The sequence below is a fragment of the Solanum tuberosum genome, unplaced genomic scaffold (assembly GCF_000226075.1).
Source record: "Solanum tuberosum cultivar DM 1-3 516 R44 unplaced genomic scaffold, SolTub_3.0 scf00093, whole genome shotgun sequence".
NCBI lineage: Eukaryota > Viridiplantae > Streptophyta > Magnoliopsida > Solanales > Solanaceae > Solanum > Solanum tuberosum.
The window spans coordinates 182312-200909 of NW_006239018.1; the positions used below are offsets into that span (position 1 = coordinate 182312).

At 34.7% G+C, this 18598-nt stretch overlaps 2 protein-coding genes and 1 long non-coding RNA gene across 5 annotated transcripts in view; 1 reads left to right on the plus strand and 2 right to left on the minus strand.

The window, feature by feature from the left end:
* Positions 1 to 69: 69 nt before the first annotated feature.
* LOC102587489 (polyadenylate-binding protein-interacting protein 12-like) lies at positions 70 to 17697 on the minus strand. Of its 2 annotated transcripts, none has more exons than XM_015308842.1 (11): positions 17624 to 17697; positions 5641 to 6271; positions 5096 to 5206; positions 4946 to 4990; positions 4757 to 4829; positions 4550 to 4662; positions 4375 to 4434; positions 4238 to 4285; positions 4085 to 4153; positions 543 to 604; positions 70 to 450 (listed from the first exon to the last, which is right to left on the minus strand). In XM_015308842.1, the coding sequence occupies exons 2-11, from the start codon at positions 6181 to 6183 to the stop codon at positions 393 to 395; spliced, it is 1182 nt and encodes a 393-aa protein (XP_015164328.1). In that variant the 5' UTR covers positions 6184 to 6271; positions 17624 to 17697; the 3' UTR covers positions 70 to 392. The 2 variants fall into 2 exon arrangements, with proteins under 2 accessions (XP_015164328.1, XP_006347512.1); XM_006347450.2 differs by lacking the exon at positions 17624 to 17697 and adding an exon at positions 6420 to 6588.
* On the minus strand, positions 9595 to 17715 carry LOC102586932 (polyadenylate-binding protein-interacting protein 12-like). Of its 2 annotated transcripts, none has more exons than XM_006347449.2 (11): positions 17624 to 17715; positions 16908 to 17514; positions 16475 to 16585; positions 16326 to 16370; positions 16137 to 16209; positions 15930 to 16042; positions 15672 to 15731; positions 15535 to 15582; positions 15382 to 15450; positions 10048 to 10109; positions 9595 to 9959 (listed from the first exon to the last, which is right to left on the minus strand). In XM_006347449.2, the coding sequence occupies exons 2-11, from the start codon at positions 17421 to 17423 to the stop codon at positions 9899 to 9901; spliced, it is 1158 nt and encodes a 385-aa protein (XP_006347511.1). In that variant the 5' UTR covers positions 17424 to 17514; positions 17624 to 17715; the 3' UTR covers positions 9595 to 9898. The 2 variants fall into 2 exon arrangements, with proteins under 2 accessions (XP_006347511.1, XP_006347510.1); XM_006347448.2 differs by having other exon boundaries at positions 16475 to 16588.
* The window catches only part of LOC107060687 (uncharacterized), a 38408-nt gene continuing 36552 nt past the window's right edge, over positions 16743 to 18598 (plus strand). Inside the window, exon 1 of the long non-coding RNA XR_001473466.1 lies at positions 16743 to 16758. This is a non-coding gene — a long non-coding RNA (uncharacterized lncRNA). The remainder of the gene's footprint in view (positions 16759 to 18598) is intronic.

Below are 18598 nucleotides of genomic sequence, written 5' to 3' on the forward strand. Positions count from 1 at the left end.
CTTGTTTTCTGGCAAATTACAATTTACAACCATCAAGACATAAAAATAATGACAACACATTTGGGCAAGTAAGAAATTAATACGCTGAATAATCATCCTGCTATATAGAACAAAGAAACTTGCTCAGAAATCACCGTTAGCAGTATTAGTACTCGAGGCATTCATTGCCTATAGAGACATAATAGCTAGCATACCAAACTTAAATTACATCAACATAAGCACTCACAAACCAGCCAACAGTACAAGCTTAACAACGAGTATCCAGAAGGTGAGAGATGCCCAGCTGAGTAACGCTAATAAACCAAAAGACAAACGCCATGAGGTACTCGATGGTATCTGTATCTACGTATATATTTAAATATAAGATCAGATGGTGAATGCAAAGTGATATATTACTGCACCACCGAGCGGGGAGTACGTGGTCGGACAGGAGTCTTTGATGGGCTTACTCTGCAGAATGGAAGAAGTTTCAAGATTAATGGAAATGTCAGTAAATTAGAGTTCAAGTATCAGCAGGAAGTCTACTGGAATCAGAGAGCAACCTTATAGGGAGTGATCCCAGGATTGCACCACTGCAGTTCAGTGCAGCAATGGCACTCTCGGCCTGCAACAATCGGAAAATTCATCATGAAACTATACTAAAGAGCATAGCCGTGAAATGCTTCACTTTAAGGAAAAGGGAACAAACATAATAAGCGATTCTAGGTATCAATTATTGACATCATAACATGCAAGACCAATGCAAACTAATCTTGAGTAAGAAGCAGAGTGAGATAAATTCACATCATGTATGTTCCCTCGATGTAAGCAAGGGCCTAGAAATAGATCTTCCAAAGACAACAAAGAATAAGCAAGAATGAGGTCTTTAACACCAACAAAGTTTGTCATTGTCACATCAAGAAGTAACCTAGAAACAAATTGCACCTAAGCTAATCACAAGAAGAAGGCGGTGGGATTCTCCTATCCAAAGATAGGAAGTGTGACACTAGAGAAATCTCCTACTCCCTCTGTTCAAACTTATGTGCCATAGTTGAATCGACACGATTTAAGAAACAAATGAACTTTTGAAACTTGTGGCCTTAAATATGTTATAGCCTTTGTGTGGCTGTAAAACTTTGATACTTGGGGATTTATACATGCCGTAACATTTGTAGTAATCAAAGCTTCTCATTAAGTGTAAAATAGAAAGTGTGAACTTAATAATTTCGAAATTTAGGAGTGTCATCATTTTGAAACTAACTAAAAAGGAAAGTGTGTCGCATCACTGGAATGAGAGGGGGGGCGTATTTGACTTTTACACCCGCAACCTAGAGAGTGTGGTAAAGAAGTTCAAATCGAGAACCTCCACCAAAGAAACTAATAGAACCTCTTTTATAGTTCCCTATATCCACTCTCAACGAATGCCGCGGATGAAGAAACAGCATGCTAGATGAAAACAACTGAGGAACAGAAAAATCATCAGATATGTCTATTGAAGATCTTTGTTATGGAAAGCAGACTTCACGACTTCTCAGGTTCTAAAATAATACTCCATCCCAGTTCCAATTTATATGGCACCTTTCGGATTTCGAAAGTCAATTGAGTTTTTCTTTGATCAGGAATATTTTCATATGCATTGCAAATATTTTGAATTATCTATTTCGTTTAAAGATTATTTTAAAGATTTCATGTCCGAATTCAGGGTCAAAATTTGGAAGTCTGACTCTCGAAATCCAAATGGTGCCTCATAATTTCAGACAGAGGGAGTAATACTTCTCTCCAGTGTGAAGATTGCTTGGATTAGTAAAGCTGATCTACTTAATACAATAGTATCTCACAGAGGAGTACCAAGTATACAGCACTTCCCTTTCAACTTCATTAAAGTGATCAATACATACAGAATCCACATAGTAAAGGTTGCAATGATTCCCATAAAAGCAACAGTTTTAAATGTGCATTATATCCATGATCCCCAAGCAAAGCAACAGCTCAGAAGCTCGTCATTGAGAGATGCAAAACTTCTCAAGATGGACAGCAACAAGAACACCGACATTGCAATTTTATTTACCCCGCATTACTGTGAATTCTTAATAAGATATCCACTGGCATGTACTCATTAGCTACCAAATATAACACAAGCCTATTGAACTAATCAAAACAACAATACAGGCCACTTATTTTTCCTGTTGTCAAGGAAACATTATATAAGTGATTAATATTGCTTAGTATCGTTGAATTTCTTCTATAAGTAGTCCAGTTTCAATTTTTAGAACAAGTATCCAGTTTATCCAAATTTGGTTATTCTGAAACCTTTTATATGTTTCCCGTCTAACAAAAACATAGAAAGACAAAAAGACCCCATACTGATCCTTGTTAAGGAAATAAGAGTGCTTTGCTCACAGATTAGTTGTGCAGAATTAATCTAGGGTGAATATGGGGTCTTCTTGTCTGCGAGTGTTCTTTGTCCCAGCAAAGACTAAAAACACAGATGGGAAGAAATCACCTAGTTTCTTTTGTCACTGCTGGGATATGAACCTTTGAGACCTCATAGTTCTAAGCCGACTTCCTTGACCACCAGGCCACATCCATCCATGGGTGCTATACTTTGTAACTAGTATTTATGCGGATTTTTATATTGGGACTGGTTTTTGTGCGACTGACATGAGGAACCCTCTCCTTCCAGCAATAACTCAATCTACACAACTAAATACCTCGAACATTAATACTCCCTATATCCCAATTTATATGACTTACTTTCCTTTTTAGTCCGTCCCAAAAAGAATGACACATTTCTATATTAAGTAACAATTTAACTTTAAAATGTCCATTTTACTCTTAATGAAATGATTTATAGCCACACAAATTTATATCATTCATTTTAGACCACAAGTTTTAAAAGTCTTACTTTCTTTCTTAAACTTCGTGCCGAGTCAAAGTACCTCACATAAAATGGGACGGAGGGAGTAATATGTTTTGTGCATGAGGGGAGGAGGGATGGGTGTAATTCTCAAATAATGCTAAGTATAGGATAAGGCCCATACAACGGCCAAGACCCCAATCCTAGGTATCATCCAACAAGTTTGAGGGGTGGGGGGGGTTAATTATCCAATCATGGTTATTGTAGTATCTAAAATCCAAAAATCTTAGTTCAGATAACTAGAGTCTGTCCAAGTTTGCCTTCTAAAACAATTAAACGAAGCAACTGTAGCGCTTTGTATTTTGTTCTGCCCAGCAGTTACCAGAAAATAGCACAAGAGAGAATAGAAAATGATGTTATCGACTCACTTTCCTTTTTAGTCAGTCCCAAAAAGAATGACACATTTCTATATTAAGTAACAATTTAACTTTAAAATGTCCATTTTACTCTTAATGAAATGATTTATAGCCACACAAATTTATATCATTCATTTTAGACCACAAGTTTTAAAAGTCTTACTTTCTTTCTTAAACTTCGTGCCGAGTCAAAGTACCTCACATAAAATGGGACGGAGGGAGTATTGAACAACAAGTGGGTACCATATCTTATAGTTGTCGTCCACTCTACTACTCTAACAATGAAGCATCCAATAACAAGCACAAACATTAGCTATACTGAGTAATAAACACAAGCACATAATATCGACAACTAGAACTGATCTACAAATGACGGACCTTTCTCACAAGTAAGGTTTATTACCCGACAAAAAGTAATGATCACATGGCTCGTGTTATCTAGTTAAAAAGATTTGGATTAGTTTCTGGTCACAAAGACATCAACATAAGCTTAGACAGGCACACCAGTAAACAAGGGAGAAAAACTTTGAACCGAAATTCAGTGTATGTCAACAATATCTCAAATTCACATGAGTGGCAAACTATTACCAAGAACTTGCTTCACCTACATAAAATACAAAAAAGGGACAAAACAAATCACTTTATACTTTGAAAATGTAGAAGACCCAAACAAGTAATAACATCATAATGATGTTAAACTAATAGCATGGATGGTAAAATAACACACACTCTGAATGGAGTTTCTAGTAGTTCTTAAGAGTAGAAAGAAGCCAAAGTCCAGAGCAGTATGATATATCAGACAACAAAACCAAGAAAAGCTTATGGAAGTTACCATAACAAACTCGACAAAACCTATGCGAGTAGAATGATGATAGTCACCAAGCAACCTCAAGCGCTTAACCTGGATTAAAGAAGAAAACCGCATAGAGTAAGGACCTAAAGTAGGACAGGAACTTTCAGACAAGTCAGGTGAAAAGCTACAAACCTCTCCACAGAAGTACTCAAAAAAGAGCTTGACATCTGCCTGAGTAACCTATGTCATACAATTGAACAAGTCATAAAGCATTATCTCCATAGATACTCTTCAACCAAGTAAAACAGGAATTACAAACCCAAAATTACCTTTTTATCAATGTTTGTACAGTATATAGTTCTTGCACACATCTCCCTTTCATCTTCAGACTACATATCAGTGCCAAAGGTAAAGATTTCAGAATTAGCAACAGAGAGGTATCCATTCATCACCCTCAACAGCGATTTCTGAAAGGAAGTACGGAAAGTATACACAATTTCTCACCCTTGGAAGAAAAGTTGGATTAACTGGTGCAATTGCAGTTTTGGAGGGAAGCACTTTCACAGGGTAGTATCCTAGCATAGTTCCTGCAAGACTCAGAGAACTCCTTGCACCTTCTGCAAACCATACATGGGACAATGTCAGTGTTAGACAACAACAACTTTAACCCAAAATAAAAATTGTCAAACAAAAGATTGTGGTTCAACTTACCTTCATCAGTAAACTCAATAAATGCAAAACGGAGTACAGAATTGGGATCTCCACATATGCGACAGTCAACCACCTTCATCACATTAAGGTTAGTCCGATTATGGCAACAAAACATTTCACGAACATATTATAAAGTGCTATAAATTATGGTTGAATGCAGAGAAATGACCGAACGGGAAACATTTTCACCTGCCCACAGGTAAGAAAGAGTGTAGCAAGTTGCTCTTCAGTCACCTACACAAAATAAGAACAATAAGTCCCACGGTAAAAAGATGAAGGTGACATAACCCAATAAATAATGAACAAGTACCCGGTGACTGAGTAACCTCTTTTCAGTACCTGATGATCAATGTCAGACACATAAACTGTCCTCCTAATAACCTCTTCACGTTGGGCCATGCTTGTCCGGACATTCATCCTTCTCCTACCAAGACCATAGCCATTTCTCTTCTGCCAGTGCATTCAACCGAATTGTTAGCCACGACTCCATGACAATGATTCATTACAAACCAGGTTACAAAAAGTGTCGGACAAAAAATAAACTTGACCTTTTAAAACAACAGCGACAGAAAGAAACATTGAACATCCTCCTTTTTTTTAAAATGAATTAAGTAGTATTTTAAATGGCATCAAGAAGATGCATATGGCAAAATAGTTACTAAAGAGTGAAAATGTTAGCTCTGTTACAATATATGTTCTTGCATAATACCAACTATGAAATTTCCTACTGTCGGTAATCAATTAGATTTAACATACATAAGGCAACCAAAAGAAGAACAAACATAAAACTGGAGAACCTAACATTTACATAAGCACCGTTTTCCAGTAGCCACTAAATGAAAAACATGACAAATTAGGAAACAGAAAAGTGCTGAGATAGATACCCTTCTGTTGAAAGTTCCATCGCCGAGTCCAGTTTGCATTGCATAATTGAAAGGATCAAACCCAAATTGTTCTCCACCGGGAGAGATTGGCACAACTGCGTAGTTGCTGGAGAGTGAGGGAGGCACAAACTCTTCAGCCATGGGGTTCAATTTGGAAAGCATTTCCTCCAAATCCTTCATCTCTCTGTTAAACCCTTCCCCACCATGAACCTCATCACCCACACCTCCATTTCTTCTCAAATCAACACCGTTCATTTTCTGATGCTGATGTTGAAAATTATGGTGACCCATCACTCCATTACCGTTGATGCTTTGTTTCTGCTGTTGAAAAACACTCATTTGCGCCTTATGCTGCACACTTGTTTTCTGGGGTTGCTGCTGTTGTAGATGATTAACAGACATCATCATCTGAATATTCTGATCATTAGGTATCGTTGACCGTGTCTCACCGTTCTGATTTGACTGATGATCGACGGCACCGGAATCATTCTTTACAACACTATCATCCGTCCGATTCAACGAACCATTCTCATCCACGGCCATGATTGTTCCTTCAGCAACAACTATGTATCACAGTACCCAAGACTGCTCCTCTTTCTCCTTCTTTAACCCTTTTTCCCAAATTCGGGTTCTGTCAAAAAGCAAACCAAACCAAACAAAAAAAAGATCGGTTCTGTCATTTCCCAATTTATCAATCTGTGGTTTTAACATCACAGTTTCCACAATAAGCCAATAAAAATTTTCACAAAAAAAAAAGAAAAGGAAATCGATAATTGTACCTGCTGGTCTAAGCGGTGGACTCCATTAATCAAAGAAGAACAAAAAAATTATTTTACTTTGTAGTGATGACGCGAGAGAGAGACGAAGAATTTAAGCTCATAGAGAAAACAGACGAGCTTCTTCGGATGGTCCGTTTCGCCACGCCTATGTTTTTTTTTTTTGTTTTTTTGGACTTTATTACAGTAGATAAGGACAAACATAATACTTCATCTTTTTTATCTTTAACGTGATAATAATCTTAATTAATGTTATAATTCCTAAAAATATTTTAGATCTTGTGTTTTAATGACGTTATCTTTTCGTTCATTTTTAGTTGTCATAGTTTTCCTTTTTTTAAAATCAATCGATATAAATTTAACTAATATTATAAGATGTTTTTTTTCATTATATTGATACAAAAAAAAGTTGCAATTTATAGTATGTTTCATATAGTTTTTGAAAATCTAAATTTTATTTTAAAATATCAAATTAATATAATTTAATTTAGTTTTAAAATGAAGTCAAATTAAATCTCGAAAAACGTAACATGACAACTAAAAAGAAACGAAATGAGTATATAAAATGTTGAACACATGAATTGAAATAGGTAAAGTGTGAAAGAACCTTACCTAGTTTACAAAGTTCATAAATCATAGGGCAAATGATCTGAAAAATACTCCAATTTTGGCTGAATTTGCTGTTACGACATCAAACTTTATGGAAGACTTTTTACCCCTGCACTATTTAATAGTGTATTTAAAAGATATATATGTGCCCACGTAGACACATTACTATTTATAATAATGCAATATTTATGATGTCCACGTGGGCATATATATACTTTTAAAATACACTATTAAATAGTGCAGGGAGGTAAAATGTCTTTTCCAAAGTTCGGTATTGTTACAACAATTTCGGTCAAAGTTTAAATATATTTCAGACTTTTTTCCCTATATCATACTCCTATTACTCCATCCATCTCAATTTTTGTCATTATTGACTTAACAAAAAAAATTAAAAGAAATACTTTTAAAATTAATGATCTAAGAAATATTTTAGATATTTTTATAACTACAAATCATAGTTAGGATTAAAAGATGAATTTTAAAATTAAATTATTTTTATTTAAGGAAAGGTGACATCTAAGTAATTAGATCTTTTTTCATGGCTTACACATGATATATCACTTGTCATCATCATTTTAAAGTCGTATTACACTTCAATGATAAAATATGTATATGTAATTTGCAAGGTTTTTCCAATTTCCATACGTACATAAACGAGGTATCATACATTTAGCATTAATTTATTCTTACGCAACAATGTGAGTTTTCCATTTACATCTAAAAACCAATTGGACAATTTTTTTTAAAATATCGATAATTTAGTACAGATTTACTACTACAATTTTTTCATGATACATGTCACAATTGCTAAAATAATTTGAACTAGAGAGAGAATATTTTTCACATTAATCCCCTTAAACTTTAGAGATTGAGATATATATAACTTTTTGGGGGATAAGTTTTCCTTTTAACTATTTGCACAGTTTAGGAAAATTTACTATTCTAATATAATAGTTTTTTGAAAACATATTGCCTACTAGTTTTATAGTTTTTATAAATTGAGTTTCAGAAATTTTGGCATTTCCATATAAATGTATGTGCATTTGCATATTTAACTACTATATACAAAAACCCGGCCAAGCCAGGTTCAATACATATATTACTTTATTTGTTTAAATTTATGTGACACATATAGAATTAAGAAAATCAACTAAAGTTTTAAATATTTTTAGTTGTTAATTATTGCTATAGTATTTTTAACGCACTTTTCAAAAAAAATAATCTATGGCACATGTGATAATTTAAGGGTTGATCAATTTATAATATGTTTGTTTAAATATTTTAAGTTGTTAATTATTGTGATATATGTGGCACATTTAAAAGTTTGGGAGTTAAGTTGTTAATTATTGTGATTTATGGTACTCTTAGTTAACATAATTTTCAAATAATATATGTTACCCTCCATGTCTCAATTTATGTGGTATAAGTGAAATTTCGAAAGTTAATCAAATTTTTAATATATTTTAAGTTGTTAATTATTGTGATCTATAGTATTTTAAAGCTAATTTTCAAATAATGTATGCTACTCCCTGTCCCTATTTTACTATATAATATAGGCATAGGTGAAATTTTGAGAGTTAATCAAATTATTTATACGTGTTTTTAAATATTTCAAGTTGTTGATTGTTGTAATTTATAATATTACTTTTTTCATAATTTTCAAATACATGATATACTAAAATGAAAAATAAACGAAGAAATACTAAATATTATAATATATAGTACTATTTTTTCGTAATTTTTAACACATAATATATTAAAAGAATTATTTTTAAAAAAAAAATGCTAAATACAAAATATAAGGAAATTTAAGGAGAAAGGCAAATCGGTCAAATGATCGCTCTTCAACATTCCCTCTTCTAATATAAGTAAATAAAAGTTCCTCTCTTTGTAATTCCAAAACTTGATCCTACTAAGATAAGTAATAGAAGTTATTCTCTTAGTAAATTTTGAAACTTGATCCTAAGCTCCTCTCCTATTCACTCAGAAATTTTGGCAATCCCATATAAATGTTTGTGTTTGCATATTTAACTACGCTCTAGACTATGCATTATCTCTGTAGTTGTTATACATGTTTACTAAAGTGAGTATTTTCGATACAAATTTTGTCACTACTTTATTAGGGATGACCGATGATACGAAGTATGCACTAATACTATGAGCTGCTTGGACTAGTAATGTTGATTTTCGCAATGAATGGAGCAGTACAAAATGCAGCAGACTTAGAATTTATGAATTATGATGACAAATTCTGCAAATATGGAAGTGAACTGAAGGGACCAAAAGAAGAAAGTAGGTCCGGAATCAGACGTTAACTAAAGGAATTTACGTCTTCTTTTTCTTTTTTACAATATATTTTAGACTACGGTATAGCCTTCTTATTTAACAAAGCTAGTCTTTTCTTACTTCTCTTGAAAGGCCACATTCAGGCCAACAAACAAGTTAATACGCTGAATAATCATCCTGTTATGTGGAACGACGAGGAGGAGATGAATCGTGTAAACTCAGACACCACCATAAACGCCATTTTTAAAGTACAGCTTGCTCAGAGAAGAAAGGAAGAGCAAAACACGAGAACACAAACCAATGTGATAGCCGAATATCAAGGAACTCATTGGATCAATGTCACAGTTAGAACATCAGTCAGTAATGGTACTCGAGGCATTGCCTAGAGGATCATAAATATACCAAACTTAAACTACATCAACATACGAATTCATAAACCAGACAGCCAACAGTGCAAGCTTAAGAACAAGGTCAGAGATGCCCGGCTGAGTAATGCAAATAAACTAAAAGACAAATGCCACGAGGTATCTGTATCTACGTATGTATTTATATATAATAAGATCAGAGGAGGAGCGCAAAGTGATATATCACTGCACAGGGGAGCGAGGAGGAGCACGTGGTCGAACAGGAGTCTTTGATGGGCTTACTCTGCAGTATGGAAATAGTTAAAGATTAAAGGAATGTCCGTAAAATAGAAGAAGCATCAGCATGAAGTCTACTGGAATCAGAGAGAAACCTTATAGGAAGAGATCCCAGGATTGCACCACTGCAGTTCAGTGCAGCAATGGCACTCTCAGCCTGCAACAATCAGAAAATTCATCATGAAACTATACTAAACAAGCAATAGCCTTCAATGCCACGTGCTAAATTTCCTTTGAGGGAAAGGTAAACAAACAAAATAAGCAGTACAATGGAGGAATTTAAACTTTTATACTTCAAATTTCATCAAGTATATGACATTACATCATGAGGAGTCCACAGATTTTTGGTAACGATCCAATGACATCATAACATGGAAAACTAATGCAAACTAATCTCGAGTAAAAAGCAAAGTGAGATAAATTGACCATGTATGTCCCATTAAAGCAAGGCAACAGAGCCTAGAAATAAGTCCTCCAAAGACGACAAAGAATAGGTCAAGACAAAGATTAAGTATAACATCGACAAAGTTTGTCATTGCCACGGCCAAAATTGTCCACCTTGAAACAAATTGCACTTACAGCTAATCCAAGGAGGAGGCAAACAGAAGTGTGTCATTCTTCTACCCAAAAACAGAAAGTGTGACACTATAGAAATCTCCTGTTTGACTTAAAGCACCTCAGAATATAAATTCTGGAGGTGTTAAAGCAACAGAAAACAGCCTTGCAATGCATCAAGGAGAACTAGATGCAGATTGCAACCGCAACCTAGAGATAGTGTTGTAAGGAAGTTCAATTCTAGAACCTCCACACCAAAGAGACTAATAGAAGCTTTATATGGTTCCCTATATCCACTCTCAATGAATACGGTGGATGAGGAGATAGCATGCAGGTCAAGGGCAACTTTAGAACAGAAAAATAATCATATAGCTTGATGCATGTATGCTAGAGATACTTTGTCATGGGAACCAGATATCACGACATTTCAGGTACTAAAGTAGTAGTACTTTCTCCTGTGTGAAGAGTGTTTGGACAGTAAAGCTGATCTACTTAAAACAATAGTATCTCACAGAGTAGTACCAAGTATAGAGCACTTCTTTTCCAGTTTCATTTAAATGATCAAGAAGCACAGAATCCACATAATAAAGCTGTAAGGGCACCCATCAAAGCAACATCCAGAAACATATTTAGTACATGAAACAGCAACTCAAAAGTTGGTCACTGAGAGATGCAGAACAGACCGAGCTGGGCAGCCGTAAAAACACCAAGATTGCTATTTTATTTACCCCACATTACTATGAATTGCTAATAATCTACTGGCAGAAACTCATTAGCTGTCAAATACACCACGTGCCTGTAGAACTAGTCAAAACGACAACACAGGCAACTTCTGTTTTCCTGCTGTCTAGGAACCATTTCATATATGATTAATTTTGCTTAGTGTCGTCGGGTTTCTTCCATAAGGTAATTCATTTTTTTATTTTTAAATGAACATCCAGTTTATCCAAATCTAGTGATTCTGAGACCTTCCATATGTATCCTGGATAACTAAAACACTGAAAGACAAAAATATCCCATATTCATCCTTGTTAAGGAATTGAGGGTCCTTTGGTCACACATTAGTTATGCAAGAATTATAATACAAGGATTGTTATGTGGTGGATAATAATGCAAAGATTGTATCTCGTCAATAAATTATTAAATAATTATTATCCAGTTAATATTAATGAAAAAATTATTACTGTATGGTAAGTGATTATAAATAGGATTTATCTTACTTAAGGCATTTTGTAGATATTTTTATAGAGATATTGCAAATAAATGCATTTTTGTTCCACATGTTGAGCATATAATTAAGTAAAAGTGTTCTCTCTAACAACTTAAGCTTTAAGATGAGATGGTCACACACTTCAGCATGGTATCAAAGCAGGTAGAGGTAGAGGGATCGAATCTCGCTACCACTTGTTATCAAAAAAGAATTTCCACATGCTTGGCCATGAAAAAAGAACCACACTCACACCTGAAGGGGCGTTTTGAGAATATAATTAAGTAAATAAAAGTGTGCTCTCTCTCTCTAAATACTTAAGCTTTGAGATGAGAGAGTCACACACTTCAACACCACATTAAATATCACATAAAATAATAATAGATTCCTATAGATAGAGGCGGACCCACATGCACCCGGTAACTTTTAAAAAAAAATTGTGTATATATGTATAGATAGTTAATAAAACGATAATATAATTGATTGTGCACCCTTGTAACAAAAACTTTCTTGGGCGCACTGACCAAAGTCGCCATTTCAGACCACGATCACGCGAGTTCGAATCCCGCGAAGGCTTATTATTATTTTTTTTATTTTTTTTTACTTTAAAATCAGTTTTTTCTTTACAATTAACCTTTTTAAAAATTGTTTTTTTATTAAAACTCATTTTTGCCACCTCATTGGCCCCGCCCCCTTTCTTAACCACCTTTTTTGGCCATCTCATCTGGCCCATTCCTTTCTTAATTGAAATTAAAAGCAAATAAAAATCCTAACACAATTCTAAACAAAATATAAGACTTCTTCTTTACAAGCATATTTCTTTTGTAAGAATTTGTTGTTGATTCTTGTGATTTGAAATGGATAGATTTTTGACGAAACATAATTCTTCTCAATCAAGTGCTAGTTTTAGAGACAATTATAGATGAGTTTGATTTGCAATCACGTAAACCGGATCCTGGACAAATAATATCTATTGATAAATATAGCCCTAGAATACGAATACGAGATGAAGTGAGAAGACACTATATTCAACAAGGGCCTTGTCAACCGGATATTAATAATAATGAATATCCTCAAACTAGATTTGGAACGAAAATACGTCGATTTTGTAAGGCATGGTTTAAGGGCTGATGGTTTGAGTTATTTATTCAAAATTCTAAAATATTCTTGATAAAAAAGTTGATTGTTATTCTTTTAATTTTTAAAAATTTTTTAATTATACCTTTCAATATTGGTTAAAGTGAAATAAAATAATAAAATTCACTATTAAAATTTATTGGGGCCTCAAAATTTTGGAGGCCTAAGCAGGGCGCTTTGCTAACCTTACCCTTAACCATTCCTAGCCTTACCCTTGAGGCCACTCTTAGTAGTGCCCCCTATCTTCAAATCCTGGGTTCGCCCCTGCCTATAGAAGTTATGTCAGTAGTAGTAATGCTGAATTTAATACCTAAATCAATCAAACATTCAATCAATTATGATTTTACACTAGAAACCAAAATTGAATTAGTTATGCAAAGATTACATTCGTCACACAGAGTTCTATTTATTGTTTACTTTATATGCACTAGTTATGTGAATTTTTGTATTGGAGTTGTTTATTATGAAACTGACCAAGGGACCCCTCTCCTTCCAGCAACTCAAATTACACAACTATATACCTCAAAGATTTACCGAACAGTTAAGTGGGTACCATATCCAATATTTGTCATCCACTCTACTACTCTAACAACGAAGCATCCAATAAAAAGCATGTGCATTAGCTATTGAGAAATTAACACAAGCACATGAATCCACAGTTTCCCCGGACCCCACCTTTGGGATTACACTGGGTATGTTGTTGTTACATTTTTTTGATGAAGAAAAAAAAATGTAACAACAACAATGTACATTGTATCCACAGTTTGAGCTGAACTGCAGATGAGGGACCTTTCTCATACCACAACATTTCAATTATAGTAAAGATCACAGGTAGACCCAGGATTTGAGCTAGAGGTGACACCTATATCTTTCGGAAAAAAACATTGATACTTTTGGTGGTGGGTTGCGGTCCTGGGTCTGGTAATATGAGATAGAGAGAGAGAAGCTGGGTTTTGAATTGGAGGAAGAGTTTCTTAGTTTCTTATCTCTATCATGGACAGAGAAGTGAGTTGGGACTTTTACAGGTAGGGATTAACTCAATAGAAAAGAAAAAGAAAAGTGGATTTTTTTTTAAATCTGGAGCAATGCAAAGGACTACAAGGGGGGGTAAGATATACTTAGCTAACAAAAGCATAGCAGTGGAATGTATACAGTCAGCGCAAATAATAAAGATCTGGACCATGTAAGATCCCAAAACAGTCTATGCATTGGAAGCGTTTATAGAAAATAAAGATACAATATAAAGTAGCTTGCTTTACTTGGTTGTAGCTAGAGAAGCTGTCCTTACTCAGAAAAATCTAAGGAAGAGGAAAACATAAATTTGCTCAAGATGTTGTTGATTCACCAACGATCTGTTTTGTGACCAGCTAACTATGGGATTTGCTCATCAATCTCAGGGGTATTAGGTGGGAATGCCAGGAAGAACTTCGGAACTCTTCTCAAGGTGGAAGGGGGGGGACTTACCACATACAAAGACAGATGGAAAATTGGTCGAACAACCATTTGGTGGACAATGTGGAAGGAAAGGAATTCAAGACTCTTCGAAGATACAAGTAAGTCCTATACAAATGATAAAGATGAATCATTATCTCCTTTTTAATTTTTGGTGTAAATCAGAATATTGATGATCTTGATTCAATTTTAGAAGTTTTAGATTCCTTGTAAGAAGAACAAGGACTGCAATTTTAGATTATTGATGCAACACCCATATTTTGGTTTTGTGCTGAGGATTATACTTGTAAACGGGAATATGTTACCTTCTCAAGAAAAAAATAGAGAAGCTAACGAAAGGGGGGAACTAAAGAAGGAAAAATCAACAAAAAACAATAATATGGTTTGCTACAAGAAGCCGTACAACACAGCGAAAAATCGGGTAGGCTACAGTTAGGATCGAAATAGGTCACTGAACCTAAGGACAAAGCTAAGGAGCCCCATCAATCAGTGACCCCTTCTAGCATTTTTGTATTAGGGTGCCTAGTTAAATATATCGACATACTTCAAGATATATACAGGATTTTTTCCGAGGTTAACAGGTGCATGTGACCCCCCTCCCCATAGGATAGGTCTGCCTCTGAAGATTATTACCAGAGATATTAATGCTCACATAGATCATGTTATCTAGTTAAGAATATTAGAATTAGTTTCTGGTGACGAAGATTGATAACAACATAAGCTTATACTGGCACTCCAACAAGCAAGGGGAGAAAAGCTTCGAATCAAATTCAGTTTATGTCGACTTTATCTCAAATTCACACAAGTGGACAAACTACTTCCAAGAACTTAGTTCATCCACATGAAAGCCAAAACGGGACAAAACTGATGTTTTTACGTTTTGATGTTTTTACACTCTGAATGTAAAAGACTCAAATAAGTAATCACATCATAATAATGCTAAACTACAAACAAGGATAGTGAAAGACCACACATTCTGAATGGAGGTTCTATTAGTTCATAAGAGTAGAAAAAAGCAAATGTCCAGAACAGTATGATATATCAGACAGCAAAACCAAGAAAAGCTCATGGAAGTTACCATAACAAACTCGACAAAACCTATACGAGTAGTATGATGATAGTCACCAAGTAACCTCAGGCGCTTAACCTGCATTAGAGAAGAAAACCGCATAGAGTAAGTACCTTAACTAGGACAAGCACTTGCAGAAGAGTTAGGTGAGAAGCTACAAACCTCTCCACAAAAGTATTCAAAAAAGAGCTTGACATCTGCTTGAGTAACCTATTTCATACAAATGAACAAGTCATAAAGCAATATCTCCATAGATGCTCTTCAACCATGCGAAACAATGATTACAAACCCAAAATTACCTTTTTATCAATGTTTGTACAGTATGTAGTTCTTGCACACATCTCCCTTTCATCTTCAGACTACATATCCACGCCGAAGGTAAAAAAAATAAAATCAGTATTAGCAACAGAGAGGTATCCATTCATCGCCCTTAACAGCAATTTTGCAAAAAGGAACAACAACATTCCTAATAAAATCCAACAAGTGGGGTTTGAGGAGGGAAGAGTGTACGCAGACCTTACAAATAGGAAATACCAAAAATATACACAAATTCTCACCCTTGGAAGAAATGTTGGATTAACTGGTGCAATTGCAGTTTTAGAAGGAAGCACTCTCACAGGGTAAAACCCTAGCATAGTTCCTGCAAGACTCAGAGAGGTCCTTGCACCTTCTGCAGACGATACATGGAACAATGTCACCGTTAGATAACAAGATCTTTAACCAGAAATGAAAAATGTCAAACCAAAGATTATGGTTCAATATACCTTCATCAGTAAATTCAATAAAGGCGAAACGGAGTACAGAATTGGGGTCTCCACATATGCGACAGTCAACCACCTTCAGCACATGAAGGATAAAACAGATTATGGCAACATAATATTTCATAAACATTTTTAAAATGCTGTAAATTATGATTTAATGCGGAAGCACGATCGAACAGGAAACATATTCACCTGCCCACAAGTAAGAAAGAGTGTAGCAAGTTGCTCTTCAGTCACCTACACAAAATAAGAACAATAAGTCCCCGAAAAAAGATGAAGGTGAAATAATGAATAAATAATGAACAAGTACCCAGTGCCCTGAATATTCCTCTTTTTAGTACCTGTTGATCAATTTCAGACACATAAACTGTCCTCCTTATAACATCTTCACGTTGGGCCATGCTTGTCCGGACATTTGTCCGTCTCCTACCAAGACCATAGCCATTTCTCTTCTGCTATTGCATTTCAACCAGAATTGTTAGCCAGGACTCCATGACAGTGATCACAAACAAGGTTACAAAAGGTGAGAGACGATAAATTTGTCCTTTTTTTAGACAATAGGGGCAGAAGGAAACATCAATATTCCCTATTTTAGACCTCAATAACTGTATCCTCCTCAATATATGTTCTTGCATGATATAGTACCAATTATGAAATTTCCTACCTTAAGTTATGGATTACATTTAACATACATAAGGCAACTGACTGTCTTCCAGTAGCTACTAAATAAAAAAATGATAAATTAGGAAAGTGAAAAAGTGCTGAGATAGATACCCTTCTGTTGAAATTTCCATCGCTGAGTCCAGCTTGCATTACAAAATTGAAAGCATCAAACCCAAATTGTTCTCCACCAGGAGAGATTGGCACTACTCCGTGGTTGCTAGAGAGTGAAGGAGGCACAAACTCTTCAGCCATGGGGTTCAATTTGGAAAGCATTTCCTCCAAATCCCTCATCTCCTTCTTAAACCCTTCCCCATCTTCATCCTCATCAACAACCCCTCCATTTCTTCTCAAATCAACACCGTTCATTTTCTGATGCTGAGTCTGAAAATTATGCTGACTCATCACTCCATTGCCGTTGATGCTTTGTTTCTGCTGTTGAAAAACACCCATTTGAGGCTTATGCTGCAAACTCGTTTTCTGGGGTTGATGATCAACAGGCATCATTTGAATATCCTGATCACTGGGTATCGTTGACCGTGGCGCACCGTTCTGATCGACGGCAGCGGAATCATTCTTTACAGCACTATCGTCCGTCCGATTCAAGGAGCCATTCTCATCCACGGCCATGATTGTTCCTTCAGCAACAACTATGTATCACAGTACCCAAGACTGCTCCTTTTTCTCCTTCTTCCTTAACCCTTTTTCCCAAATTCGGGTTCTGTGAAAAAGCAAAACAGAAAAAAGATCAGTCCTGTCATTCCCAATATATCCACATTATGAGCCAATAGAATTTTCAGGGCAAAAAAATTGGAAATCAATAATTGTACCTGATACTCTAAATGGTCTCCATTAATCAAAAAAACAAAACCCAAACTCAAAGATCGTGAGCTGGGAGGAATTAAAGAAGAGCAAAAACAGGGCAAGACTTTTCTTTTTCTTTGGAGTGATGTATTATTTTACTGAGTCTACAGAAAAAGGATAATACTATGACGAGAGAGGGAGAAAAAAATGAAAATAGGAGAAATAGCAGAGGATCGAGTATCCACTGTGGAGTATTCAGTAGGTTGTGTTTGGTTATGTCCGTGGAAATAAGTGAATACTTGTTATGGCGTTATGAATTATGATCGTGGTGTTTAGGTTAGCTTTCGTATATCTTAATAATTTCATGACATATTTGTTTACTATCACCAACAATAGGCATTTGTAACTTTGTCAATCAAGATTATGACATATGAAAAGAATCATCTAATCGACCTCAGATTTCTCAACCATTTTATTGACTAGTAGCTCATACACATCGATATAGTTATACATGTATTAATATTATAAAGATTAGTTATTATGAAATTTAATTTTATGCACATATACATATATTAGTTATTCTATTTTCTACATAAACTATTTTCTAACTTAGATATGTATTAGTTACGCATATTTCTAAATAAACAATTTTCTAACTTAGATATGTATTAGTTATGCATATTTCTAAATTGTCAATCAAATATCGTATTAATCTAAATAACTTATTTCTTATTTACTTGCCAAATATTATCCTATTCAACTTACTTGAGACTTTAAGAGGTCTTTTGATACTTTCTCTGTGCCAAAATAAATATCACAACAACAAAAAATTAACATTTGAGTATTAGATGAGAATGATTCAGTAAACTATATATTATATTTATTAACTTCTTTAATGGGCATGATTTTTGCTAAGTATGAAAATGGAGGGAGTATAAAGATCAAGTAATATGAAGTAAATGAAGTACTATATGAGATCAATATAATAATTTTATGATAAA

Coding starts and splice junctions, on each gene's coding strand:
- LOC102587489 (XM_015308842.1), bottom strand. CDS start 6,183: ATGGCCGTGGATGAGAATGGTTCGTTGAATCGGACGGATGATAGTGTT. Junction 5,207..5,640: donor ATGGAACTTTCAACAGAAGG/GTATCTATCTCA, acceptor ATGCACTGGCAG/AAGAGAAATGGCTATGGTCT. Junction 4,435..4,549: donor ATCCAACTTTTCTTCCAAGG/GTGAGAAATTGT, acceptor ACTGATATGTAG/TCTGAAGATGAAAGGGAGAT.
- LOC102586932 (XM_006347448.2), bottom strand. CDS start 17,423: ATGGCCGTGGATGAGAATGGCTCCTTGAATCGGACGGACGATAGTGCT. Junction 15,451..15,534: donor TTGAATACTTTTGTGGAGAG/GTTTGTAGCTTC, acceptor TCTCTAATGCAG/GTTAAGCGCCTGAGGTTACT. Junction 10,110..15,381: donor GTTTTGTCGAGTTTGTTATG/GTAACTTCCATG, acceptor TGATTGTTGCAG/GCTGAGAGTGCCATTGCTGC.